Source organism: Daphnia pulicaria, chromosome 11 (genome assembly GCF_021234035.1).
Source record: "Daphnia pulicaria isolate SC F1-1A chromosome 11, SC_F0-13Bv2, whole genome shotgun sequence".
Lineage (NCBI taxonomy): Eukaryota > Metazoa > Arthropoda > Branchiopoda > Diplostraca > Daphniidae > Daphnia > Daphnia pulicaria.
The window spans coordinates 2,791,457-2,817,796 of NC_060923.1; the positions used below are offsets into that span (position 1 = coordinate 2,791,457).

At 39.1% G+C, this 26,340-nt stretch overlaps 6 protein-coding genes and 1 long non-coding RNA gene across 9 annotated transcripts; 5 read left to right on the top strand and 2 right to left on the bottom strand.

Moving 5' to 3' along the window:
- Positions 1–454: 454 nt before the first annotated feature.
- On the top strand, positions 455–2,975 carry LOC124315300 (protein transport protein Sec61 subunit alpha). The gene is made up of 5 exons (XM_046780877.1): positions 455–853; positions 995–1,128; positions 1,195–1,405; positions 1,469–2,283; positions 2,345–2,975. Exons 1-5 carry the CDS (start codon positions 847–849, stop codon positions 2,606–2,608), a joined length of 1,431 nt encoding a protein of 476 aa, XP_046636833.1. The 5' UTR covers positions 455–846; the 3' UTR covers positions 2,609–2,975.
- On the bottom strand, positions 2,640–5,792 carry LOC124315200 (mitogen-activated protein kinase hog1-like). The gene is made up of 4 exons (XM_046780709.1): positions 5,478–5,792; positions 4,893–5,383; positions 4,706–4,821; positions 2,640–4,568 (listed from the first exon to the last, which is right to left on the bottom strand). Exons 1-4 carry the CDS (start codon positions 5,684–5,686, stop codon positions 3,477–3,479), a joined length of 1,908 nt encoding a protein of 635 aa, XP_046636665.1. The 5' UTR covers positions 5,687–5,792; the 3' UTR covers positions 2,640–3,476.
- A 341-nt stretch (positions 5,793–6,133) lies between these two features.
- Positions 6,134–9,998, bottom strand: LOC124315648 (protein yippee-like 1). Of its 3 annotated transcripts, none has more exons than XM_046781452.1 (7): positions 9,815–9,998; positions 8,544–8,676; positions 8,139–8,415; positions 7,826–8,010; positions 7,699–7,742; positions 7,482–7,590; positions 6,134–7,415 (listed from the first exon to the last, which is right to left on the bottom strand). In XM_046781452.1, the coding sequence occupies exons 3-7, from the start codon at positions 8,170–8,172 to the stop codon at positions 7,323–7,325; spliced, it is 465 nt and encodes a 154-aa protein (XP_046637408.1). In that variant the 5' UTR covers positions 8,173–8,415; positions 8,544–8,676; positions 9,815–9,998; the 3' UTR covers positions 6,134–7,322. The 3 variants fall into 3 exon arrangements, with proteins under 3 accessions (XP_046637408.1, XP_046637409.1, XP_046637410.1); XM_046781453.1 differs by lacking the exon at positions 9,815–9,998 and adding an exon at positions 8,886–9,018; XM_046781454.1 differs by lacking the exons at positions 8,544–8,676; positions 9,815–9,998 and adding an exon at positions 8,492–8,507.
- A 1,144-nt stretch (positions 9,999–11,142) lies between these two features.
- Positions 11,143–19,333, top strand: LOC124315696. The gene is made up of 28 exons (XR_006911553.1): positions 11,143–11,317; positions 11,740–11,890; positions 11,977–12,186; positions 12,429–12,811; positions 12,901–13,046; positions 13,126–13,200; positions 13,280–13,371; positions 13,430–14,309; positions 14,370–14,550; positions 14,622–14,673; positions 14,741–14,803; positions 14,862–14,898; positions 15,079–15,163; positions 15,224–15,403; positions 15,463–15,577; positions 15,641–15,738; positions 15,878–15,996; positions 16,054–16,244; positions 16,309–16,432; positions 16,571–16,741; positions 16,799–16,887; positions 16,948–17,085; positions 17,264–17,481; positions 17,538–17,739; positions 17,801–18,000; positions 18,070–18,165; positions 18,230–18,493; positions 18,677–19,333. It is a non-coding gene; the product is annotated as an uncharacterized LOC124315696 (long non-coding RNA).
- A 209-nt stretch (positions 19,334–19,542) lies between these two features.
- On the top strand, positions 19,543–21,548 carry LOC124315392 (prostaglandin reductase 1-like). Its single transcript, XM_046781045.1, has 10 exons — positions 19,543–19,633; positions 19,693–19,777; positions 19,840–19,971; positions 20,036–20,107; positions 20,178–20,208; positions 20,294–20,479; positions 20,541–20,659; positions 20,728–20,882; positions 20,986–21,210; positions 21,304–21,548. The coding sequence occupies exons 1-10, from the start codon at positions 19,631–19,633 to the stop codon at positions 21,412–21,414; spliced, it is 1,119 nt and encodes a 372-aa protein (XP_046637001.1). The 5' UTR covers positions 19,543–19,630; the 3' UTR covers positions 21,415–21,548.
- Positions 21,549–21,687: 139 nt separating this feature from the next.
- On the top strand, positions 21,688–23,290 carry LOC124315526. Its single transcript, XM_046781263.1, has 3 exons — positions 21,688–21,921; positions 22,153–22,240; positions 22,525–23,290. Exons 1-3 carry the CDS (start codon positions 21,698–21,700, stop codon positions 23,062–23,064), a joined length of 852 nt encoding a protein of 283 aa, XP_046637219.1. The 5' UTR covers positions 21,688–21,697; the 3' UTR covers positions 23,065–23,290.
- A 103-nt stretch (positions 23,291–23,393) lies between these two features.
- On the top strand, positions 23,394–26,247 carry LOC124315163. Its single transcript, XM_046780631.1, has 4 exons — positions 23,394–23,557; positions 23,621–23,740; positions 23,802–23,900; positions 23,964–26,247. Exons 2-4 carry the CDS (start codon positions 23,719–23,721, stop codon positions 26,087–26,089), a joined length of 2,247 nt encoding a protein of 748 aa, XP_046636587.1. The 5' UTR covers positions 23,394–23,557; positions 23,621–23,718; the 3' UTR covers positions 26,090–26,247.
- The last annotated feature ends 93 nt before the right edge of the window (positions 26,248–26,340 follow it).

The following is a 26,340-nucleotide window of genomic DNA, read 5'->3' on the forward strand; positions in this document are numbered from 1 at the left end:
AAACATGAGACTAAACGACGTTCTTACTGAGACGGTTTAAAAAAGATAAAATGGGAAATGAAACAGAATCGAATGCGCATTTCCATTTTTAGTTATACATTTGACTACTAGATGGCGAGACAGTGAGTTGATATTTTGACTGCTAGATGGCGGAAATCATAGTGAATGATTTTACCACTAGATAGACTCGCGCTCTGTACAACGAATTAAATTAGTAATTTCAAAGTTTAAAGCCATTTTGATAAGTTTAAACAATTTTCATGACATTTTACGAAAATAAAGAGTTTCCACTACTTTAGAAAAATTAAATTCTATACTTTAAGAAAGAAAAATAACAAAAACCAGTCTACTAAAATTGGCAACGTGCACAAGTGACACGCAGTTGATTTTTAGGCGCCCCCAGTGCTGCTAACCCACACTCGGCTTTTTTCTTTCCTTTTTATTCTTGATGATGTGTCACGTGACTTTGCTTCCAAGTTCCAACGTGGAAATATCTCGATACGATTCTTAGCCTTCACGGCGATTAATCGCGTATCGCTTCACTCTTTCACTAATCGATTCAGTCGGGCTCTCCCATTAGATCGCCATAGTATCGGGGAGTATTACCTTCAACTCGATTCGAGAAACGAGTGAATCGATTCAATTGTTAACCGTTTTGCTTGTGTCGATGTGGAACTGTCAGACGGGTAACTGCACAGTTGAACAAGTCAAGTCCACAGGAACGCCAGCCGGCGTTTCATTCACCCCAATTTACTAAAGACTTTTTCTCTTTTTTCAACCATCGAGAAATAGTTTCCGATTCTCTTTTTTGCCACACTCTTTGTCGTCACCAATCACACCTCCAAAATGGGCTGTAAGTGACGATTTAATTGCATTTATTCGGCTAGTTTTCGCTACCAGACCTAGCCACTTGTTACCTGATTAACATATTGAGACCTGCATCCTTGTTTGCTCAACCCTTTCTGATAATCCCTTCTAATTACTTTGCTTGCAGTCAAATTCTTGGAAGTCATCAAGCCTTTCTGCAGTATCCTGCCTGAAATTGCCAAACCTGAGCGAAAAATCCAGTTTCGTGAAAAGGTGCTATGGACAGCCATCACCCTCCTCATCTTTCTTGTTTGCTGCCAGGTACTTACTTTTGTTTGCACACACTTGAATGATGTTCTGTATTTCAATTATGTGTTGTCTCGTCAGATTCCTCTCTTCGGCATCATGAGCTCAGATTCTGCCGATCCCTTCTACTGGATTCGTGTCATCCTGGCTTCGAACAGAGGTACACTCATGGAGTTGGGTATCTCCCCCATCGTCACATCTGGCCTCATCATGCAACTGTTGGCTGGTGCAAAGATTATTGAAGTCGGTGACACACCAAAGGACAGGGCTCTCTTCAACGGAGCACAGAAACGTAAGCTCATCCGATCAAAACTGAAATGTTGTCCACAGCCTATTGATGTTATGTTATTTACAGTGTTTGGTATGGTTATTACCATTGGCCAGTCGATTGTCTACGTCATGACGGGCATGTACGGCGAGCCGAGTGAAATCGGCCGTGGTGTTTGCCTTTTGATCGTCATCCAGCTGTTTATCGCCGGTTTGATCGTCTTGTTGCTCGACGAATTGCTCCAGAAGGGTTACGGTCTCGGCTCTGGTATTTCACTCTTTATCGCCACCAACATTTGCGAGACGATCGTATGGAAGGCCTTCAGCCCGACGACAGTCAACACTGGCCGAGGCACAGAGTTCGAAGGTGCCGTTATTGCTCTGTTCCACCTTTTGGCCACTCGCCAGGACAAGGTTCGAGCTCTCCGCGAGGCTTTCTACCGCCAGAACTTGCCCAACTTGATGAATCTGTTGGCCACAGTCCTCGTCTTTGCCGTCGTCATATACTTCCAGGGCTTCCGCGTCGATTTGCCCATCAAATCTGCTCGCTACCGCGGCCAATACTCTTCTTATCCCATTAAATTGTTCTACACGTCCAACATCCCCATCATTTTGCAATCGGCTCTCGTCTCCAACTTGTACGTAATTTCGCAAATGTTGGCCGTTAAATTCGCCGGCAACTTTTTGGTGAATTTGCTCGGCGTCTGGGGCGACGTTGGCGGAGGTGGACCTGCCCGTGCCTATCCGATTGGTGGCCTGTGTTATTACCTGTCTCCTCCAGAGAGTCTGGGTCACATCGCCGAGGATCCCATCCACGCCGTCCTTTACATTTGCTTCATGTTGGGCTCTTGCGCCTTCTTCTCCAAGACGTGGATTGACGTGTCTGGATCTTCCGCCAAAGATGTAATTTAGATTTATTTAATTTTAATTGGATTTTATTATAATATTTTTATTTTAAAATTAGGTTGCCAAGCAGCTGAAGGAGCAACAGATGGTGATGCGAGGACATCGTGAGACGTCGATGATCCACGAATTGAACCGATACATTCCGACAGCGGCCGCTTTCGGTGGTTTGTGTATCGGAGCTCTTTCGGTGATTGCCGATTTCATGGGCGCCATTGGCTCTGGCACGGGTATCCTGTTGGCCGTAACCATCATCTACCAGTACTTTGAGATCTTTGTCAAGGAGCAGAGCGAAATGGGTGGCATGAGCACGCTCCTCTTCTAATTGTTTTCATTTCTCTTATTTTTCTCCTGTCTTGATCCAAAGCGACGACAAAGTTGACACATGAAAACACTTAACATACCACCATATAGAGAGGAATTGATTTATAACCAACGCTACCCCCCATCACTCCATCCCCCGACAAAACAAACAAACGTTATTCAGGTGGACAAAATCATTTTTTTTTTTTGTGTTTTTGAATTTTCAGACGAAAGTTCGAAAATGAAAACAGTTTCAGACGTTGAATTTGTGCGTGTGCGGGGTGGGGTGAATTTTTCAAAGTTGAAAGAGAATTAAACAGAAAAAGTTGAGACGGACTTATTGTACGTTGACCAAAATATAATAAATACACACCTGATGGAAACTGGAACTCGACAATTGATTATTGTAAAAAATCATAAATCAAGTATTTTGCGCTAAATGTGTGACATGTTAACGGATTGATCGGAATCCAGTCAACGCGCGAGCCATGATTTTATGAAATATGTCATTAAGTACCGATGTTGATGTTCACGTAGAAATACGACAGACGCGCAACAATAAGATTTGTTTTTAACTATTAACTTTATTGTTAAAGAGATGCACAAAATATTCAACAGAAAAAATCTGTATTCTTTTTCAAACAAAAATTCGGAAACATTCTTTTTTTAATAGTATACAATCATGAATTCAGGTTTTACAGGCGACGCTGTGGTTTGTCGCAAATAATTAAAAATACTTTGGCCAACCAACATTGATAATGAGGAGGATTCGTTAAATTTAAAGGGAATAAAGGAGACCTAAAAGTTACTCAAAGTGACATTTATTTTTCACACGTAGTGACGTAGCTCATCTTTTAAAAAGTTTCATTTTTTCGAGTTTCCTTTTTTTTTTAATTAATGGCTGCTCTGTCGAGCAATTGGATGATTTCTTCAATGTTTTCGATTTTCTGGTTGTTTCTACGTCGTATCAAAGATCGCGCATCGATTTCATTGGAGTTTACCTCGATCCCATGTTGGATTAAGAGTTGGATTGCGTCGGATAATTTCTCACTTGAATTATTAGAACATAAAAAATGAAGTGCATTCCATCCTTCGTTATCCTTTTCATTCTTATCGATTCCGAGTTGGATTAAGAGTTGTATTGCGTTGGATAATTTCTCACTTGAATTATTAGAACACAGGAAATGAAGTGCATTCCACCCATCGTTATCCTTTCCATTCTTATCGATTCCGAGTTGGATTAAGAGTTTGATCGCGTCGATTAATTTCTCACTTGAATTCCATCGACACAAGAAATGAAGTGCATTACAGCCGTTGTCATCCTTTCCATTGACATCGATTCCGTGTTGGATTAAGAGTTTGATCGCGTCGATTAATTTCTCACTTGAATTATTAGAACATAAGAAATGAAATGCATTCCACCCATCGTTATCCTTTCCATTCTTATCGATTCCGAGTTGGATTAAGAGTTGGATGGCGTCGATTAATTCCTCACTTGAATTATTAGCACACAAGTAATGAAGTGCATTCCGCCCATCGTTATCTTTTTCATTCACATCGATTCCGAGTTGGATTAAGAGTTGGATCACGTCGATTAATTTCTCACTTGAATTATTACTACACAACAAATGAAGTGCATTGCCTCCGTCTTTAATGTTTTCATTCACATCGATTCCGAGTTGGATTAAGAGTTTGATCACGTCGGATAATTTCTCATTTGAATTATTAGAACATAAGAAATGAAGTGCATTCCATCCTTTGTTAGATTTTTCATTGACATCGATTCCGAGTTGGATTAAGAGTTGGATCGCGTCGATTAATTTCTCACTTGAATTATATCGACACAAGAAATGAAGTGCATTCCAGCCGTTGTCATCCTTTCCATTGACATCGATCCCTTGTTGGATTAAGAGAAGCATTTTCTCGAGATCTATACTTTCTTCCTGACACAGGTGCCGCAATTCTCTCCCTTTAATTGAAATCTAAAAAAATAAATAAATAAAATTAAATATATTTTTTAAATTAATATTTCAGTGGTTTAGTTTAAGGAGAAAAGGATCGATTAGTAAAAAAATAAAAAAATGTGAAAAAATCGGTTTTTTTTTCAATAGAGTTCTACCTCTTTTTCGATAGATTTTAATTCTATGACGACTTGTGAGGTTGAAATTCTTCTGCCAGGTTCGTCGGCCAACATTTTCGATAGAAGACCGCGAGAGTAATGTGAACGTTTAATTTCTATGAAAAGTGTTGTTTTTAACTTTTTTTTTCGGTAATTAAAAATACTTCATATAAAAAGTGAAACTTACTTTCCATATTGACCTGTTCTTTTTTCAAGATATTATTAGGAATTTGAACCGTCGTCCCGTATAGATGTTGTCCACCCAAGAGGAGAAAACCAAAGACGAGGGCTAATGCAAAGACGTCGCTCTTGACTGTACCCCGTCCTGGTTCTTTTGGATTTCTTTCTAGACTTTCCAGCAACTCGGGAGCAAACCAGTTTAGAGTTCCTTTAATTCCACTTAGCGTGCACGTTCCTCGTTCGTTAACGGATCGGGACAACCCAAAATCCGCCCATTTCATTGTTACCAGTCCAGCGGAATCGACGGATATGAGAACGTTTTCCGGTTTGATGTCCCGATGAATAATTTTTTCTGAATGGATATACTCGAGACCCAAAGCCAAGTGGAGAAAAACTGTGAAATGATGTGGTAATTTGGGTCCTTTGTATTTTCGCGGATCATCAGACATTAGAAACAGCTGATCTAAAGATGCGTCGCAAAGTTCCAAAGCGAAATACCTAACAATTGGTATTTAGAATAACAACAACAAAAACAGCAATCGACAGCAATTTCATCAATTTTCTTTCTTTAGATTTAATCGGAGAATCTTACTTGAAATGCTCGTCTGCGTCTATTTCAGAGTGGAAGAGTTTGATGATATTGGGATGGTCCAATTGTTTCAACACTTTTTCCTCGTTATCATTAACTTTCGTAACGTCAACTCTTTTGACAGCAACTTGATGACCGTTAAACCTTCCGAAAAAGACTGAGCCAAATCCTCCTTCTCCTAGTTTATCTTTTGAGTTGTACTGAATTTCCATTTTGTTAATTTGTTCACTACTCGAAGGGAAAACACCTATATGTAACTTTGCTGCCTGTTGCACAGATGACAGCAACGTGATCGTTCTGTTTTTTGCAGTCGGAAGACGGAACACCCATCTCCAATGTTGCCTATTCTGTAAATCCTGAAACTTTCAGCATTGCGTCATGCCGTCATTGCCTTAACGATTTTAAAAAGAATTCAGTAAAATCACTAAAATAGCAACACGCTTTTGTATGCTTTCAAGAGCCAGAGAATTCCTTCTGTCTTTACCGTACAATTGAACTAATTTGTAGCTAATGTTTTTGGATAGCGCAGCAAAGGGGGAAATGGGCAAATTCACTTGCAGTCTTGCATCAAGAGTTTCTTCAACGTGTCCTGTGCGATGGAATGAGCAAAGTCAAAAGTTGATACAAAGACCCTGTTAAAAAAGTGGACCTAATACAAAGACTTTTAAATTTTTTTTTTTATTTTTTTTTTTCGATTTCACTGGCGAGAGAACACCAGAGTTGGTTTGAAGGTAATTAATAATACAGTATAATATATATTTATGCATACAGATTTTCTTAAATGAAGGTGAAGTTTGACATTAGACGGTAGGTAACAAGAGGTACAAAAGACACCACCCATCCACCGATTTGAATTACCCGAATTTGTTTTTCTTTGAATTTTTTCTTGTCAAGAAATAAAAGATTTCCCCAATGATTTTTCTAGATAGAAACAAATGTAGATTACTACTAGTCACTTTTTTCAATGTACTAAGGAAAAGGAGTACTAGGTAAATATTAATGAATCGTACAAGTGTGAGTGTGTTTTTGTTGTGAAAGACTCGGGATACCGAATAGAGGGTGATTATTAACCGAAGAAAATAAAACAATTAAGGGGTTAATCTTTTTTTCAAAAAAGCAGGAGCGAAGGGAAATATTTTTATCTTTAAAATTAAGCTTTTCTTGATTTTGAAATTTCTTTTTTTTTCTACGCGATCCTTCAATCACCAAAAGGATAACAAAAAAGGAGAGGGATAAAGACTGGGAGAAAATGCAAGAGTCGTCAAAGCGCCAGGCAATCCGACAGATTTCAAATGACTAGGAGTCGCGTGTTTTTCTTTCCGAGAGAATTTGAAATAATTTTTTTTTCTGGGATCGTGTAGACGAGGAACGGGGGGAGCGATTCTCTTTGGGGGTGTGGGTATGTATATAAGATGCGACACAAGAGAGAACGTCTAATAAAAGTAAAACATTCAAATAGACGATTATAAGACACAAACAGTTAAAAAATTAAACATAGACATTGATCTTTTCTTTAACCAAAGTGATCCCGTGGACTCCCCCATGAATCTCATAATCAATGGAGGGACTAAATCATAACTAAAAAAGAAAGAAAATTCCGCGAATTTCTAATTGGGGGCATCAAACGTCATCGATTATCAAATCAAGTGAGAGAGTAGAGTTTAAGAGAGAGATCAAGAATGATACGGAAATTAATCAAATGAGGTGGGCGATTAACTTGAAAGGGAAATAATAAAAAGGCGGAACGAAAAACTATGCGCAAATGATGGCAAAACCAAACAGAATTCAATCCTTTTTTGCTGTCCCTAAACCGAAAATAAACGAAAGACTTTTAGGGTTTAGCGATTTTTACGATTCCCATCCGTTGTCCTTGATCATGTGGGCCAATTCGATAATAAATTTGCCTTCCTTGTACTTTTGACTCGATTCAAATGCATGTTCCTGCGAAATACAATTAATTTTGTAAATGAACTGAAATGTTTGACAAGTATTAATAATAGTAATTACATATTTCCACCCGAGGGTGGTTTTGCAGCTCTCGCAATAGATATCAGCGACGGCGTGCAATCCCGTGAGCAGGACACGCTCCTCGGCTGGACCGCAACCCACATTCACCCTACAGGGGAGAGAAAATGATTTAAAAAACAGTCGCAAAAACACGACAATTTGAATTCGTCCTTGGCGTCTAGACTCGACTGAATTGCAAACTGGATTGGCGACTTACACGGAATTGAAGAGATAGGCTCGTCCTTGACTGCCCTGGAACGACTATTCAAGGCATCCACAATAATAAAAACCCACAAAATGGTTAGCAAAGAGAATCGAAATTCTAAAAGAAAAATGTAATTCACCTTGGAAATGAGTTCGTCGTGATTGGCCAAATGGGCCCGACAGTGAACGCACGAATAGGTGCGGTGGCAGCATTCTGGCAAATACGCCTGAAATGTCTTGACCATTCTGCACGGATCCTTGATTGAAGATGAAGACGGGCCGTCCGAAGAGGACGATCCTAGCGAGTGGCCCATGGAGTGAATACCTGCCAGCCCAGTCGACACAGCACATGGAACAACAATGAAATGAGTTAAGATGGTGAAGAAGTTGCTTTTAGCTTTGGGCAAATTATGGAAAAGGAAATAGGATGGCACTGCCGAAAAGAACACTGACCTTGAAACCAAGTAGAGTGCTGGCCGTTTGCCATCCAACGACGATTCCTCTGTTGTCGTTCCGGTGCTTGTGGTTCTTGTTCGTTATTCCTCGGATGAGCCACCGCCACGTTGTTGTTGTTGTGGCGATTCACTGGACCAGCTGCAGCAACGACGGCTTGTCTCTGACGTCGTCGACGGTTGACTAACTGTTGCTGATTCTGCTGTCTGTTGTTGTCTTCTTGAGGTGGATGGCCAGCAGCTTCTATGTTGTCACTGTGAGCACCGAAAATCCTCAACTGTTTTGTTGGAAGGCAAAAAAGAATGAATTATACAATCATGATTCACACCGACAACCTTGAAAATTGTATTCACGTGGAACAAGGGGAGGCAAATTCATTTTTTTTTACAGGATGATTATATTCACCTCCCAACGCACCCCCAAGGAGGGGGGCCAGCAAAGCCAGCTGTTCTGGTTGGCCAGAGTGAGGCCAACGTCTCACTAAATTGAGTAGAAATCGCTGCTGCTGCTCCTTTAGCTGTGGGCCACTGTGACACACCTGGAAAACGAGAAACAAACTTTAGAGATTTCTTTATTGTAGAACAGCGAAAGAGAGATAACTTTTAAACTGCCTGTTGAAACAATATTTTTTAGACAATAAGAAATCAGAACTGTGATGAAGAAGCAGAACCGACCAGATATGGTAAATATTAATCAAAAGTCTGCAGTGCAGAACAAAACAGTTACGTGCTGCTATTGTTAACCCACCGTCACTTTCTACTTCTTTTTAAACACTTAAAAACGTTTAAAAAAAGGGCTGTTGTCATCATACAAAAGTAAATTTCCTTTTCCATCCGATTTCTTAATATTTTTTCGGGTCATCGTCTGCTATTAAGTTTCCCTTTAAATCTATCAAAACAAATTAAAGTCTTTGTGTATATAGGTAAATATTTTTTAAAGAATGGCGGCCTTGACTATTTTTAAAAATTTTTCATCGCGTTGGTCCTTTCACAACAAAGAGCCCGAGATTATTATTACGTCTTCTGCTGCAACCAACAAAAACATTGAAAACGAGTCAATCGTCAGCTGTGTGGTGGCCAACCAAATCAACACATGAAAATATACCAATAAAAGAATAAAAAAGATTGTCCTTCCAACAATGGCCTAATAACATCTGAAAATAACAAGTAATAATCCCATAGTATAATAATAATAAAAATAAATGTAAGACAATCAGAAATCCCTTTTTGTCCTTGAGCAGGTAATCGGCCAATTAACTTTCGCGAATCGATGCTTAAACGCACGGTAAGTAGCATTACCGTGAAGGAGAAATAGAGGTCTCAAAAAATGTTGTTGGGTTTTCTGACTGGAAGAGAAAAAATTCGATGGAGGAGGGAGCACAACTGAAAGGGAAACAAAGGGACTTTGTGGTACGGCGTCAATGACCCCCAGCTCGACAACCCAAAATGTCGACAACTTTTTTCTTCTACCATCATCCTGTTGGCCTTGCTCATTTTTCTTGCTAGTCCCAACATAATTCTCAAAATTATCTCTTTACAAAATGGAGCCTACTGCGGATTTCACACACACATTTTTCTGCGCATCTTTCTTGGTCTCCATGCCTCCCCCCACACCACGATCAAAACAAACGCGTACGAACAATATTGATCGAAAAAATTAAAGAACGACCTTTTTACCTTTTTTAGACAATTGCAGATTATTCGAGTGGTTAATAAGCTCAGCTCGAAACGTTCAATTGGCAGAAATGTTGGCCGGACTCGGTTTTACCAGCCTCTCCTCGCTCCGATAACAAACAAAACAAGAAGTTTGCTTCTTTCTCCCTCGTGTGTCTGTGTGAGAGTCTACGTGCGTTTCGAGTTGGGCTTTTTCAACGTCAACAAAGAAACCCAGAATCGATTTTTGCCGCGTGTGTACAACATATCGCGATATGTACATGACGCAAATTTCGACGTCGAGAAAATCCCTCCCACGAGGTAAATCCCGCCCCTTGCACTTCAAACGTCGTCTGCTATGCTCTTTACCATATTTCAAGGGCAATCAACAAACAATAACGGGAGGAAATGCTGATTCAATTAGAAACGTTTCATCGAGTCCAACCGTCGTCCAATTTTAATTGCCGATTTTTAGATTCGAAACAAAAGAACGTCGTGGACTGGAGTCGCTTCCTGGGTTTTGGTCGTGTACCTGCGCACACTGCGTAATTGCGTCGTCGTGTATTATAAACTCCTCGCACGTGACCCATATACGCCGTGGCCTTTGTATCAGCAGCAGGACTCTGAGTTCATTGTCCTTGTATTGAAAAACGCACACGAACATCATTTGGCACTCGTTTCTTATCAGATCCTGGCTGGCCAGAGGAAGAGAGATAAGAATCCAGCGGAAACTAGACTGGCCTCAAATTGGAGAAAAATAAAGGTTATTGCGACTTGGTCGTAAATTTTGCCCATAGGGCTGTTGCCATGGCAACCACAATATTTTGGCATGCTTGTGTCAAAAGTGGCATCGGCTAATTAAACAAATACTTGTGGCTATTTTTGTCGAGTCGACTTTTATTCAGTTTTGCTTCGTTAAGTTCAATCAATGCCATTGCGTGCACACAAGCGTGGAGAATAGCACCTGTGAGGTTTTCTTATAGGGGGCACTACTTGCCTTTGTCAATGTTTGGATTTCGTTTATGGCCGCTAGATGGTGGTCGGATTTGTTTTGTTCACACACGTGTTAATCTGGCAACTTTATTCAAATTTTCTTTCTTCGTTATTAATAAAGGCATTCAGTAGATATCTGTATAGAGAAATTTAACGATTTGAGAATGTCCTGTAATTTTACACCCCTACAATTGAGATCGTTAGCCTTTTCCGATTCACCTTAATTTCACAAGCATAATTTGTTTCTCCTTATTGAATTGAAATTGCTGCTATTTGAAAATTTGAAACGTATCCCGTGCAACTTTCTAAAGATAGATTTTCATATGTAAATTTACTGAAATTGATTTAAATATCTTTTCCTTAATACGTTGGCAACACAGCTAACAGACTAAAACAGCAGGTGTTAATTTTCTCATTAAGTGAACGACTTTACTGAGAAGCACATGTTAATTTTCAATCCTCGACTCCACGAGGTTCATTGTTCAGAATTCCCTCCTGTTTCCTGTCGCGTGCAAGAAAGCCGTGATAATTGTCGTAAATATTTTTTATTTGTTTTCATTTCCATACCACTTTGGTGGGAATGATCTAAGCCAATTGCTTTATTGGAAACTAGTGTTCAATCACATTGATTCACGGATAAGTTATATGCAATTGCTTGTTAGATTTTCTTTTTTTCATTGTTATAGTGATTTTCCATTTAAATTTCAACAGTTTTGTATTCACTCAGTCCTATTGCTTCTCAATCAGTTGGAACCTTACTGTATGATATGTTAATTTTCCCATATGAGTCAAGAGAATGGGGCCTTACCTCGTTATATTTCTGAAACAAAGGATGCACCATTTTCCAATAGAACTGTTACAAATAAAGGCACTTATTTCGCTGTGATACTATGAATGTTCTGTACTGATCCAAAGTTCAAATATGAAAATTAATCATTGTGTTTCCTGTTTTACAGCATTACAAGGCCATCTCGATATGCAACGATTATAAATGTAGCTCATCGATCGACGTATTGTTAAATGTATTGCATTTGACCTCAAATTTTCTTCCCTATAAAGTAAAGAAGGGCTTCTTTCCTACGAGTAAAGAAGGGCCCGCCAAACAATGTGAGTGATGCTAAAAACGTGTAAAGTTCTGCAATGTGCTTATATTGTCAAGTTCTATGGCGTAATATCGTAACAATTTCCCACAGGTGAGGAAAATGATGTCGCAAGCCATACATGTCCGTTGCCCAGCTCACAGTGACCATACAAGTCGAAATGGTGACATAGTTTCGAAAGGCTTCTTCCTACTGTACACGGAACGACAAGTAGTAAGTAGTAACACATTCATGTGGCTGTTAACTGTTAAGAAATGAGGAAGAACTACACCTACACCAACAAACCTGCTGTGCTAAATACAAGTAAGTGCGAGTAAGTGTGCAATTTGTTTAGCCTTGTGCTATCCGCTAATGATTAAATTTAGGTACGACTGTGCTCCCTGCGATCTCATGTTTGGCACTAAGATTAATGTACGACAACATGGGAATACCCGTTTTCAATCCAAAGAAATTTCGTTGCATTTTATGTAAATTTTAATCTTTACTTGGATGGTGGAGGCAGCAAGTGTGGTCGGATGTATGTAAATGTTATCAAATCCCTGCAGCAATAGGTTCCATCGATTATATCGATATGGATTCAGGATTCATCGAGAAGATTCGGACCAATCCGGTCGCTCGTCTTCTTAGCTCACCTGTTGCAGAGGAAGATATTACAACGCCCGCGAACCAATAGCTGACAAGCATTTAACTCTTCTGATCTCGGATGTAACCTTCGGAAGCATAGGAAAAATTCAATTCCGTCTCCACAATACATCCCTGATGATAATTGCGAGTATCCAAAGAAGCTAAATGTTGGCGTAGCTAATCCCGCCATTAGAAGCCAATTGGAAGAATTGAAGGTCTTTTTCAAAAGAAAATTACGAGGAATAAATGGAAATTCGAATCAACAAGTCGTTATCTTCCATTGAACAAGGATCCATGGTGACTGGTAAGCAGGAAATGTTTATTTATAGATGCCACAAAGTATAAAAATGAATTAAATAACTCAAGATACTACTTCACTTTTAAATACCAAAGGTGCTGAATGAATTGATTGATTGTATCAGAATCAAGATTCTCGCCTCTGGTAGCCCGTCAGTAAGAAAAGAATGAAGAAGAGCAGTCCATCATTTAATCAATCTCAGAATGAACACGAGGAAACACATCGTCACTTCTACGACAAGGTGACAGTGAACTTAACATTGAATTTACCACCTCTTCAAAATTCCATTTTCTCAGAACATGATTGATTCTTTCATTTAGGTTTTTTGGGTTCCAAGTCAGATTAAAAGAGGCCCGTTAGAAGCGGAAGAAGGACAACATTACGCGTCCAATGAAGTGATTGTTAATCAAACTGAAGTAATTACCTTTTTTATTTAACTATGATTTTTTCTTCGAGTTGCATGGTAAACTCGAGTATGGGCCAACATCCCTCCATAATTCGCCCTAGTTGAAGGGTCACACTTTTGGGTTTTTGTAGCTTTTGGTCGCGTTGGGGTTTCTATCCAGGTAGTATTTTGATCACATTAGTAATTGCTATTGATTGAAATCCTTGAGGAGCATTTAGGGTTTTGTCTATCGCGTTATGTTTCATCACTCAGTAACGACGGTCGGATCGAGGTAAAACCTATCAGACTTTAATCGGAATATAATTATTTAAGTGTTCCCCTTATTACCGCGTCATGGATCAAATGGTTTGTTGGCTCCTATTTTGACTATAGCAATCATTTGTAGCGTTATTAACAAGCTTATTTCATACACAAAGGTGGTTAGTTGGTGCTGTTTATCCGATCTGAATATCCCCCTCCCCCGGAAGAAATAGGGGGAAAAAACCTCGGGGGAAGGAGGTAGGCGACCGCAATTTGGTTATTTTGTTACTTCTAATGGGCTCGTATTATTCAGAAAATTGCACAGCTAGATGTTGACTGCAAGGAGAACATATCACCCGCATCTATTTCTGATACTCCTTTTAAACGGTAAATAGATCTGATTGGTCTCCGCAATTGCGCACGTAAACAAATTGAACTATTAAACTCTTTAGAAATTTGTAGACATCCAAGCGAACTAACTGTAATTGCGAAGCTCACATTTTCTGGCCTTTGAGGGTAAAGTTAGTGAATAGGGGGTCATCATCAACAGACAAATTGAGACCGTTTAGATCCACTCAAAAATAAACTTGTCAAACGATATGTGGAGGTTAAAGTTGGGTATAAAAATGGCGAGCATTTCCAGGTTGGACGGTAGAAGTGTCTTGGGTGTTGTTGAAGATGGAACGGCTCTTGCACCTGGGCGCTCTGTTCAGTCTGCATTCCGTTTGCTTCAACACACCCAAGATATTCCAATTCTATCCTTTCCTTTGGTCCTTTTTTGTTGCATGCGATGTCATCGCAGGTGGTTTCTTCCTCGCAGAAATGGTGGTGAAAATCACCGTTCCTAATTTCCAAGAGGTAGTAATAATTGAATTAATCTTGATCTCATGTCAATAATTGATTTCAATTTTTACTTAGGGGGAAGGCTTTTTTTAAAGATCTTTTCGGCTGGTTCTTTTTTATTTTATTTTTCTACTTCCGGCGTTGGCGGGTTCATGGAGAAAGGGTCCTAATCATAGAACGAGTAGCTTGGAATTTTTCGTACTCCTCGATCTTTGATTTTATTCCGTCCGCTATTTATTTATAATTATTTTTCCATGTAAGAATTACATATTTATTGTTCATAGAAATTTAGCATGGCGTTGTAATTTCATTACGGACTTTATATAGGTACAGTTCTTTTGCCCCATCCTTTGTTAGTTTTGAAATGGAATTTTTTCCCGTGAGTATACGTAGAGTATTTGATAATTTCTTATTGAAAAATTTAATCGATTCTTTTAATTGGGCAGACAAGACACTGAAGACCATTTCAACTGTTTTGATCTTGAAATCTACCTCCAACTTTCAAACTTGTAAATATTTTTCTTGATTGAATTTCATTTCTTATTCATTTTCATTTGTCTGTTTTAGGTAATCGACGAACAAACTTCTGATTTCGATCGAATATGTAAGTTATTCGTATTTACAATTGACAAAAAGTAGTAGTTCTTACAATGGAAAATTTTATGTTAAATTGTATTAGATGTACTACGTTTGATTTTTATTTCCGGCGACGACGTCAGTTGGAGTTTTTCCTCCCTTTTCGTATGTCCCTGTTTTTCTTCCTATTTTTTTTTTTTTTTTAAAGCTCTGTCACTGTTTAATGTGATCGTGGCTACCCAGTCAAATGCCGCCCTTTGCATACAAGCCACTTTATTCATTTGCATGAAAAGGTATTTTATTCATTTTCATGGAATTTTATCATCTAAAATATCTCTTTTTGGGCGGAACAGGTTGGCCTATCCCCATGTCCTTGATTTGATAGATTTGATAGACACAAGTGTTTTAATTGTCTGTTCATGCCGAAATGACTATGTAAGTCTGCCACCTAATTAGAGTTTAAGTGTTGACTGACGGTGACGGAGCGACGTACCGTACGCTAAACTCAGTAGTCTTGGTACACGCATTTCCAGGTGTGGATCTCAAATCGCTTTCTTTTCTTGTTAGTAACTAATTTTTCAATTTCGTCTAGTAAAAGTGATTCATGTTTCGTCGTTGTCTACCACCATTTCCTTGCTGACCATCTTGTTATGCATTTGTTTTTCTCCTTTTGGGAGATTTAAACAAGTTTGAAATTCTGGGTTTATGTAAGTCTGCACATGTTTTTATTATATCGCTGTTTGTCTTTCTAATTATTTTATTCTGTATAGGCTCCGAGTTTCTATTCATAACTAATCTTGGATCGAGGTGATAGACTTTGTACGTATCCGTGTCCCATCGTCTGTTGCTTTGCATTTTTCTCGCTCTGGTAAGTCATCATCTCTTGTGGGAATTTTACCTCTGTGTGTGTTTACAATAGATCCTATCTATCGTGCAACTTAACCCAATTTAAATTACGTGACATTTATGTTTTATCGGTGATCTAAAATGGTTATTTAAAAACGCAGATTCATGATAGATTTGTGCGTAAACTTGGGGTTGGAGCGGTTGATATTATTTCCGTGTCAACGAACCGAGGGCGATACCGGTAATCTGAAGCAAAGGGATTTTTCAAAGAAGTGATAGAGTAAGTTTAACCTTAATATCAATTGTAAAGTCGATACTTAATGTCGTTTGATTGCAGTAAAATTTGGGAAAATAAGCGATTGAATTTTTTGAATTTGTAATTTAATAAGGAGACGACTGTGAAAAGGGACTTGGGTGAAAATTATCTTTGCTTCTGTACTCGTATTGATTCCGCAAGATCCGACACACCCCGCTCTACACGGATTCCATCACCGACAAAGAACGCAAACTACTTGACAATCGATTGCGGTACATTCTCTTTTCTTAATTCTTTTCCTGTTTTAGTATTTTATGTTTTTTTTTTCATTCCCAGTTGGATCTTTTGTACCGACTCTTGTTTAATTTTTTATTGTTGAGTTGGAGGAACTTTTCGAAAAATCAAGGGGGTGCGGACTGCGCTGTCGAAAGGGTTCCCCATCTTCTCACCTTCGACGTTAGTACGATTTTGTTAACTAATTTCATTATTTAATGTCTTTTGAAATATGGATTGCTTTAATTAAGTTGATAACCAATAAGGTTCCACAGGCTCCCATCTTGTCTAGTTGCATTGAACCTTACTTCCATCAACATTTTAGTTTCAAATTTGAGCGAAGTCGTCCGCGATCTTTGCTAAAGGCCTCAAGAAAATCTTACGCATCTCCACCTTCGTGTTGAGCGAATTGCAACGATCATAAAAATCGAGATAAATAAGTTCTAGTTTTCCTACCACCGAATTGGAAAAAGCGATCCTGTAAGGATGGAGTCTGGTAAGGATAAAATAAATATTAGAAGAATATTCGTTTAAATATTTGTTTCATCCTCAGCCCTGTCCAAGCCACATTATTTTGATTTTCATTTGTAATCCCAAGGCTGGATAAAACATCAAAGAAGCCGTTCATCATCACTGCTCCAGGTAACTTATAAAAATGAACCTTGTCGATAGTTGTAGATTGAAGTTATTTTATGTTTGAAGATTCGCAATGTTTGTCTTGATTGAAGCACTCGCTTTTCTAATTGCCAATCGATTTCTTGTCGTCGCCTGTAGTTTGACGGAACACTACTTTATCAAATTATATGATGTCTCGTGTGTTTTTGTCATCTCTTCGTTTGGGTAATCTACATTTTAACGTACACTTATGTTTTACTAATGCAGTAATTTTTAATATTTTATTGAAATGTCGAACGATCCCTACGCAATCGTTACGACACGTTATTCGAACTCGTTTGGATCACCGCCGTAACCGTCATTTGGGGCTCCTGTTTTTCTTTAAATATTTTATTTTGATAAGTTAATTGAAATATTTTTCGCAGAATGATTTAGAGTCGAAAGCATGATCTAGGATGGTGGATAAGCGTTCTATGATGCACATAATTTCGAATGACTGGATTGTAATTTACCCATTCGTTCGAAATTGTGACCATCATATTGCGGTTTTTCACTATCATCTACGAGCTCACCATCTTGAAAATGCTTATCGGTTAGTCTACAAGATCCTCATCATTATGGGTAATTTTGTTTTCCTTTTTCATTCGTTTGGCTATTTTTAATTATCTGCTGTGTAGGAATGTTTCTGCTTAGTTTCGTTTACATATTAGCCGTTGTCTCTGCTTTTAATCACGGATGATGAGCGGCACAAGCGTGATCATGTGTTGCCGGCAAACCGCCAACTTGAGTTTAATGAGAACTGGAAACAAACTGATGTGCAACTATAAAGCTGCCATTCGACCGATTTCCTATGACGTAATATTCTGAATCTTTTTCTCGGTGTGTTCTAATATGTAGTTTAATCAATGGACTCAAATCTAATCAATTTTGTTTTCTTTAGTATTTATTGTGGGAAATTTCGATGTTTCGTGTGGACGAAATGTACGTCCGATATGCTATATTGATGTAACGAGTGTCAAAACACTTGGACGCTCTGCCCGTTCGTCGTCCAAACTCTACGCTGTAATTTCTGTTCTAACATGCCATCTTTTTGAAGCGGCTACACAACGGACATAATGCTATCTTCAACGACATTATCCAGTAACTTTAATGCACTAACTTATAATTTTGAAATGAGAGAAAATTTTACTCGTTATTTTTTTTTTTTAGAATGCGGTCGTAACGTTCGGCGGACAACTGCCAGTGTTTTGAAACTGGAAGAGATTGCGGCCCGCGAAAAATTCGAAGTAGAAAGATGTGTGATGGGTAATGGTCAAATCAGATTTGAAACAGTGAAACATTTGGAAGAACTAATGAGATATATGGTTAGTCTTTATTATTCATTTCCCTTTTGGTCGATAATTGGTTGCAAACATTCTGCACACATTCAAGAAGTCTAAACATCATCGTCAAGGTGAAGAGCAACGACGTGTGGTTTTTTATTGTGGACCGCCATGGACCATGTGGATCAGATGACCATTTCGGACCATCGACAGAGAAGGGGTTTTGTCTGATCAGAATGATCCATCCCATCTGTTTGCAGCTGAGATAGAAGCGGAAGCGCTTTTGTCTACGCACCTTATTTCAGCAGCAGGTATCAACATAATTGAACCTTCATTACCTAGAACTTTTGAAAAGTATTTTCAAGTTGGGCTAGTTGCATTAGTTCGTATTGTCCTGCTGGGTCTCGTAGTACAATATAAGGAGACGTTGCAGTTAATCTACTGGAAAATTGTCTTATGCTTTATAACTGTTTTTTATTTTTGCTTTTATTTAGACAGTCCAGCAATGATCGACAGTTAGCCAGTCAATCCGAGCAAAAGTGATGAAGGTTTAACTGCTTCCATTTTTCCAAGCCACTTCCTATGACAGACATTCGTTTTCTTACAAGTATAATAACCATAAAGTAGTTGGCCCGTTTGTGTATAATGCTTCGGCCGTAGATTTTTATTTAAAATTTTTTTGTTTTTTTTTCTCTACCACACATTTCACCTTATAAGATTTCAACTAATGGAAAACAACGCGTTAACTTGTATTAAGAGATCCACCAATCGTTGTTACTATTTTTATCATTTCCAGAGTGCACTGGGTGGCAAGAGCTGGGCAGTGTGAGACTCCCTGTAACATTGAGCTGCTATAGATAAGTTTGATGTCCTGTAATTGCAGTACGTCGACATTAATTTGCAGCAACTCAAGATTGCATTGAACCCCTTGCTGACATCCCTTATTGTTACCTAATATTCTCTGGTTTTGATTTAACACAACTGCAGCGATTTCCAAATCCAACTGAAGAATCTCTTGTTGAATTCAAGTTAATTTAGGTGTTCTCCGTCAGCTCAAGAAGCGTCTAATGTGATTTAACACGTATGCTTATTTTGTCTACCAGTCTAAATCTAAATGTCTATGATAACCACAATATATACTGAATGTAGTCGGTTCTCTCTTTTTATTATTTTTTGTTGTTGTGTAATAACTTAAGCATAAAAATCAAGTTCATCGGATTGAAAAACCGGCGGGGATCGCGTATTCTGTATGAAAATGTCTCCAAAAGGAACAAAAATGCTTTGCATATTCGAAATTTAAATATTTGTGGTTGCTGGTGACGATCATAGATAGCGAAACATTATAGATTTTATTTTCGGACACTAGGTGGTGTAGTTTGTTTTGATCTTCCATCTCCACTTTTGAACGTGTTTCTCGACTTCTCCGACATTCTTTTCATCGACTTACCATGGTAATTACCGAACTTTTCTTTAGAATTATTCTCATTAGAAATTAACTGTAAATTGATAGATGCGACGAGCTTTTACTGGGTCGGTTTACCAGGTCATGTATGGTAGGTGTCGGCAGTTCGTGCCGTCAATCTGCCATTCAACAGGTTTGGAATAATAAGGTATATTACATAACCAGTCTTAAACAAATGGATTCCTGGTGATGTAGGTTTCCACACGTCAATTGTTTACAACACCGTCAGTGCAAAGAAATTTGTTTTCTCCAAAAGGTTTAATGGTTTGCCTCAACACAATAATTTTAGTTTGGAAGTTGAAGAGCTACCAGAACTAAAAGCAGGAGGTTAGCAACTTAATGACTTTTCATGTACGTTTTCTGTTTGTACTAATTTTTGATGGTTTTACAGATGTTCTTTGTGAAGCCCTTTATCTCAGTGTTGATCCTTACATGAGACCTTACAGCCTTGGCTGGCCTCTTGGTAATAATAACAGTTTATACCTCTCCAATATATTATAAATGTTACAGAGTACTTTTGTTGATTACGATAGGGACAACAATGAAAGGAGGACAAGTTGCAAAGTAATATGTTGTAAAAGTGTCTATTCTCACCATAGTCTTGTGATTCAAATGAACAAATTAACATTTAAATTAATTAAATTTTCAGAGTTGTAGAATCCAAAAATGACAAGTTTCCCATTGGATCTCTCCTGGTTGGCTATTTGGGATGGAGAACTCACACAGTTATCAATCCAGATATTAAATCAAAGAATTTCATGGAGGAGATCACTCAGCTGCCCGAGTTGGGTTCATTGTGTCCATCTGTCGGACTAGGGGCCGTTGGAATGCCAGGGTAACAGTAATCCAACGTTATTTTCTTACCTATCATCCATGTTTTGTTCCTTATTATGTAGTAACTCTGCATATTTCGGGTTCCTGGAAGTTTGTAAACCCAAACCTAACGATGTCGTGGTCGTGAGTGGAGCAGCCGGAGCAGTCGGTAGTTTAGTCGGTCAAATAGCCAAAATCAAGGGTATAATATTCACGATAAAAGTTGTTTGCATAACAAATATATTTTCTTTTGTTTAACTGTTGGAATAGGTTGTCGGGTGATTGGCTTTGCTGGAACAAACGATAAAGTCAAATGGCTAGAGGATGAACTGGGTTTCGATAAGGCTTTCAACTACAAAGTGTGCGACTTGAAAAGTTCTTTGAAGGAAGCGGCCCCCAACGGTGTTGACTGTTATTTCGATAATGTAAGATTGCTAATAAGATGTCCTATAAAGACCACATCAATAGGGGTATACTTTTGTGCTTGGCTTTATGATTAATTATTCTGTTTTGTTTAAAAAATTTCAGGTTGGAGGGCCATTGAGCGTAGCTGTCCGCAGTCACATGAATGATTTTGGGCGTATTTCCGTGTGCGGTGCCATTTCTTTGTACAATGACACTACGCCGACTCTTGTCCCTTGCGTTGAACCCGCAATGGTCTTTAAGCAGCTTAAGATGGAAGGCTTTCTCATCCACCGTTGGACTAATCGCTTCCAAGAAGGAATGAGTCAAATGCTAACGTGGATTCAGGAGGTATCTCTTTCATTTAAGAGTTTCCTTTTTAGTTTTCTTGATTTTTCCTTTTTTTAATTGTTTCTCCATTGTTTCTATTCCTTTTAATTTTAGGGTAAAATCAAAATCAAGGAAACACATACCGAAGGATTTGAAAATATGCCCCAAGCTTTTATTGACATGCTGAAAGGAGGAAACCTTGGGAAAGCGATTGTCAAAGCGTAAATCAACACCAAACTTAATTTTCTTTATTCTACAAGGTCTATCTGAACAGCTTTGGGTTATGGAGTAGTATAGTGATCGATTTAAATAGTTTGTTATAAGATCTAATTCTGTTAATAAAGACATGGGAGAAATGAGAAGTGCGCACAAAAAATAGACACATTTTGACCATGATGGCGTAGGCGTAGCTTTCGGGTCCAGGGATTCTGCTGGATGGTGCGCGCAGTCTTGTACTTACTAGTAGTTGTACTACATCTTACGTAAGCCTTGGTTTATAGTTGTGACGATGCACATGTTGAAGGAATCGCAGGCTCTTTCTCGACTCTCACCATCACCACCACTGCCCTCTGCTTCTTCCATTTGGCTCACGAACGAATTAGTGGAACCGCTGGAACATCTGATATCGTTGTATGAACAGGATCCCTGTCTCACACCTGTCACTGAATCACCACCCAGTTTTTTTGTTGCAGCGAATGTTTGTTTACTTGTCATCGTCGGAAAGGAACCAAGGTGAGAATGCTACTATCCAGACCAACAAAAACAGACAGCATGATAATCACACACACGGATATGGTTACTAGTCCAACTGCAATCTTATCTGCACGCTTGATATTTCGACCAACACATTATAAGCAACGATTTATTACACTCTTATCACTCGTCTCCCGTAACATTCAGTCGAGTTACGGTCACGCTCAGCTTTTTCATTTTTCTAGTTCCTTTGTTTCCCTTCTCTTTCAGATCACCAGCTCACAAGTTGAATTCAATTCCCCGTCGAACGACATTAAAGATGCCCTACATTTTCATAACGGTCCAATCAGGTGGATGGGTAAGACCAGCAATTTTTTAAAACTTTTATTAGCACAAGAAACTGGTATAAAAGACTGGCCCAGTGTTTGTGTAATTTAATTTCACTATTTATTTGCAAATTGTGTGTGTTATATTGATTTAAACACATCACATTGCCCACATGATTAGTCATAGTTGTGATATGCGTGGTTGTAAGATAAAAGCTAAACTAATTCTGTAATTCAATACAAGATAAGGATCATTTTCTCTTATAAATGCGTGGATAACAAATATTGACGTAATAACTTAATTTATGTGTGACAGGACCCTTCTTTGCCCATCAACTTGGATTATTCGCCGGAATTAGATCCAGAGATCAACGGATTTTTGCGCGAACATCAACAGCCCAATCACAAGCATACAAACCATCGTGGGCCATCCAGGAATGCTGATGGAAGAGGATCCGTTTCCACTCATTGCGAATTGCGGCTGATTCTCGATGGGCTGGAGAAGCTTGGGTTTCAGTTGGTGACCACTGCGTCTTATTCATTTCAAGGCCGGGCCCACAACGAGTTCATCATGCATCGTGAACTGACGCCCGTGATGGACCATCTGCACGAAATGAAACACAAAGAGAAACAACACTTGGCCATTCCAGAACAAAACAAGAAGAAAAATAAAGATGAGAGCCATAAACAGCATCGTCATCGAGATCGCACTAGCAGCAGTAGCAGCGATCACAGTATTGACGACAGGAATAATAGAAGGAAAACCGATTCTTCGACACCTGCTCATCACAAGAGCAAGAATCATTCATCGTCATCAGCCCCATTCCGCAGCCAACAGTCGCAACTTTACTACTAACTCACTACTAACTCCGATTGTTTGTCCATAAAATTGGCCTGATTTTAGCACAATCAGTCAATTATTACTTCTTAAAAAAGACAACTTGATTTTAAATTACATCAAATTATTTTATTGTTCAAACCATTCTAGAAATCCTCTCTTTACCCGTAGTACACTTTTGTCTTTTTTTTTTCTGTTTGTGAGTGGAACTATAATTAAATAAAAAAAAAATCACTGAAACGAAGCTGAATTAGTCTTTTTTATAATTATTTGTTATGTTGATTACTAATAAGCGACATTGATGATTGCGAAAATCCAGAGTTTTGAAAACTAGGAGATGTCCTTGCTACTTGGCAGTAGTCGGCGTCACGTGTGGGAAGCATAAAGCAAGTCAGTTAATGGATTTATATTTCGTTTGTGCAGCGGATAGAACAAACAAAAATTCTTCTTCTGTGTTTTAAAAAGCTTAAACAAGTTAACTTGTTAAAAGTCTTCATCGTGTGTGAATCAGGTAATGCGAAACATACGATAGCAATCACGTCTTCCGACGTTCTTCACACGTGTGTCGTTTCAGGTCGTGTGAGCATGCACCTTCAACTTTCCTAATGTGAAACTGCAAGGTCTTGTTAATAAACTTGTCGAAAAAAATCTCAACAAACTGTCAATAAAACAATGGAAGTTGAACCAGAATCAGGTACTGTTAAATAATTTTGTAACTCTTTGTTTCTGTAAACTGATTAAAAATTTTCTGAAAGGAGACATGATTGTTTCTGCCTTGGGACAACCTTTATTCCTTGGTGATATCTATGATGACTCAACCAACACTTTTACCAACCAAGGCGTCTTAAACATGTGTAATTAAAATCTCTTGATTGATGTTGTTTATCTATTTTTTAAATTTATGTTTATTCCTATAGGGCTTGATTTGTTCCCAGAAAAAAAGAAATGTGTTGAATTGAATCAGTGGAACAAGACTTACTTTCTACGCCAACCAGAAGCCTATCAATGGTTGCACCTTGGCGAAGACCAGCACACCACCTTGAGAAGCAACCAATCTGTACTTTGGTTTTCTGAATACATCAACTACTCTCCCCCTCCTGGCTGGACTCATGTCACAATCCACTTTGGCTATCGTGGATGCAGAGTATCTGTGGCAGATGTTGACATGTTGCCAACAATGGTGAATTCAGAAGCTGACCCTACAGCCTATGTGGTAAATGAGATCCTGTACGGTGCAAACTGCCTTCTGATCCTTGAAGAGCCAATTGGCATTGGTGAGACTGAAAAATCAGCAAAAGATCGCATCTTTCTTCTTGCCAAGTGCCTAGCTGAAGGATCGGAAGATAGTGTCGAACTTTCAGATTCCACTCGTTGCCGATTTTACTCCGATTTGCCTAGTGTACAACCGCTTACCGGGACTCTCATTCAATGCTTCAGCGAAATTGAAGAAATTATGTTCCAGATGCAGGATTCTGATTTGCATATTCCAATAACAGCCACGCTAATTCCTCTTTCAATTGACGTTACATCACCTTCCCCGTGCCTTGACCAGGCTTTTTACATCTCGATAATGATCCGAAAAATCATCTCTGCCAACACAAACGATCTCTTCCGTCTGTTAGAGGATCCTTTTGTTCAGCTGACCAATCGAATGCTTCCGTATCTCAAGCACTTTCACAAATGCCTTAATCTACTCTCCATTACCAACGATACAACCGAAACCATCGATTGCTGGAAAGATAAAGAAGAACGTGTCATTTACCTCTGGCAAACCTACATCGCCAACAAGAAATTAACCGAATGGCTCGGTCAACGCAAAAGGGGTCTGGCCATTATCAAGAGCCTTTTGAGCCACATTAATCTGCCCTTTCTGGCCAAAAAGGAGCTTCCCCATTTGGTGGTTGGTCAGATAAGAAAAGTCTTTATGCTCAAAACGGTGAAACAAAAGGACCCGTTCCTGGAACAGTTTCACTTGGATTTCGCTCAACTGGAGGAATCACCAGAATGGTCGTTTTTGGAGATTGTCTTTTCCACAGAGGATCACGTCGATCATGTAAGAAGTAAGTTGATGGAATTTGCTGCAGATGACGGGCCGTCTGTCCAGCGCTTTATTTCTACCTCGCCCCACCATGAAGATGCGCAAATCGTCACCGAGTCTGTGGAAATCTCAGATGACGATTTGACTATTCGTGGAACTCTGTTGTTGAAACGAGGAAATCCTTCCATCTACCTCCTGCAAGCTGAAAACAGGATCGACCTAGACCAATTCCGGTGGTTCGAGTTGGGATTTGATTCGGGGAGATCTACCCGCCATCGTACACTGTTTCTTATCGGGGCATCTGGTAGCGGAAAGAGCACCCTGGTGGACAGTTTCATCAACTACATCCTCAATGTTCAATGGACCGACCCGTTCCGCTTTCGAGTCGATCCTGAAAGCTACGACCAGCAGAGAAAGTTAGTAACAGCTTACAAAATCCACTACGTTGACGGGATGTCCATTCCTCACTCTCTGACCATCATCGATACTCCTGGATACAACGGCGACGTGGAATCGGACATTGAAACAACTCAACTTATCGTCGGATTTCTAACTCACCCAAACTCTCGTCAAATTTTTCGGACGATTGACGCCATCTGCGTAGTGGCCAATTCGACCCAGAAAATTGCGAGTACTGCTCAAGCCAACGTCGTCGAAGCTGTCAAATTTCTCTTTGCAAACTGCGATTATGCCAGGAAAGTCCACTGGTATTGTACGTTCGCCAGTAATCCCAAGAAATTGCCGTGTGTTTTGGAGACGATCCCTTCTTGTATTTTCCCCACGGACGTTCATTACGAGTTTGAGAATTCGATCCTTTTTGCTCCGAAGCGCGTTCGATCGCAGGATGAAACCGAAGATGACTACATTCTTGAACAAACCTATTGGGGCAAGGCCTGGAGCAATCATCGCTCATTTTTCTCGCAATGGAACTTGGACGAGCCCCTGCAGATTATTCCACCCACTCACAACGTCTCGAGAAATTCTATATTCGCCGGTTCGTCGTAATTATCAATTCCTTTGTTTTCGCCCTGGACATTATTATTTCAAGTCTTGTTTGTTTGAATATGTTGCTGTTGATCAATTCGTTTTTGATTAGAACTTTCGTGTTAGTTGGTGTTTCAACTCAGAATGAAATGTTGGATTAAAATGACTTTGAAATCCAATAGAAACTTCATTTCCCCTTAACAACCTCTATAAAGACTAACCTGGAAATCGACGGAAGAAGAAAAAAGAATTTAACAATTCAACGTGTTTCA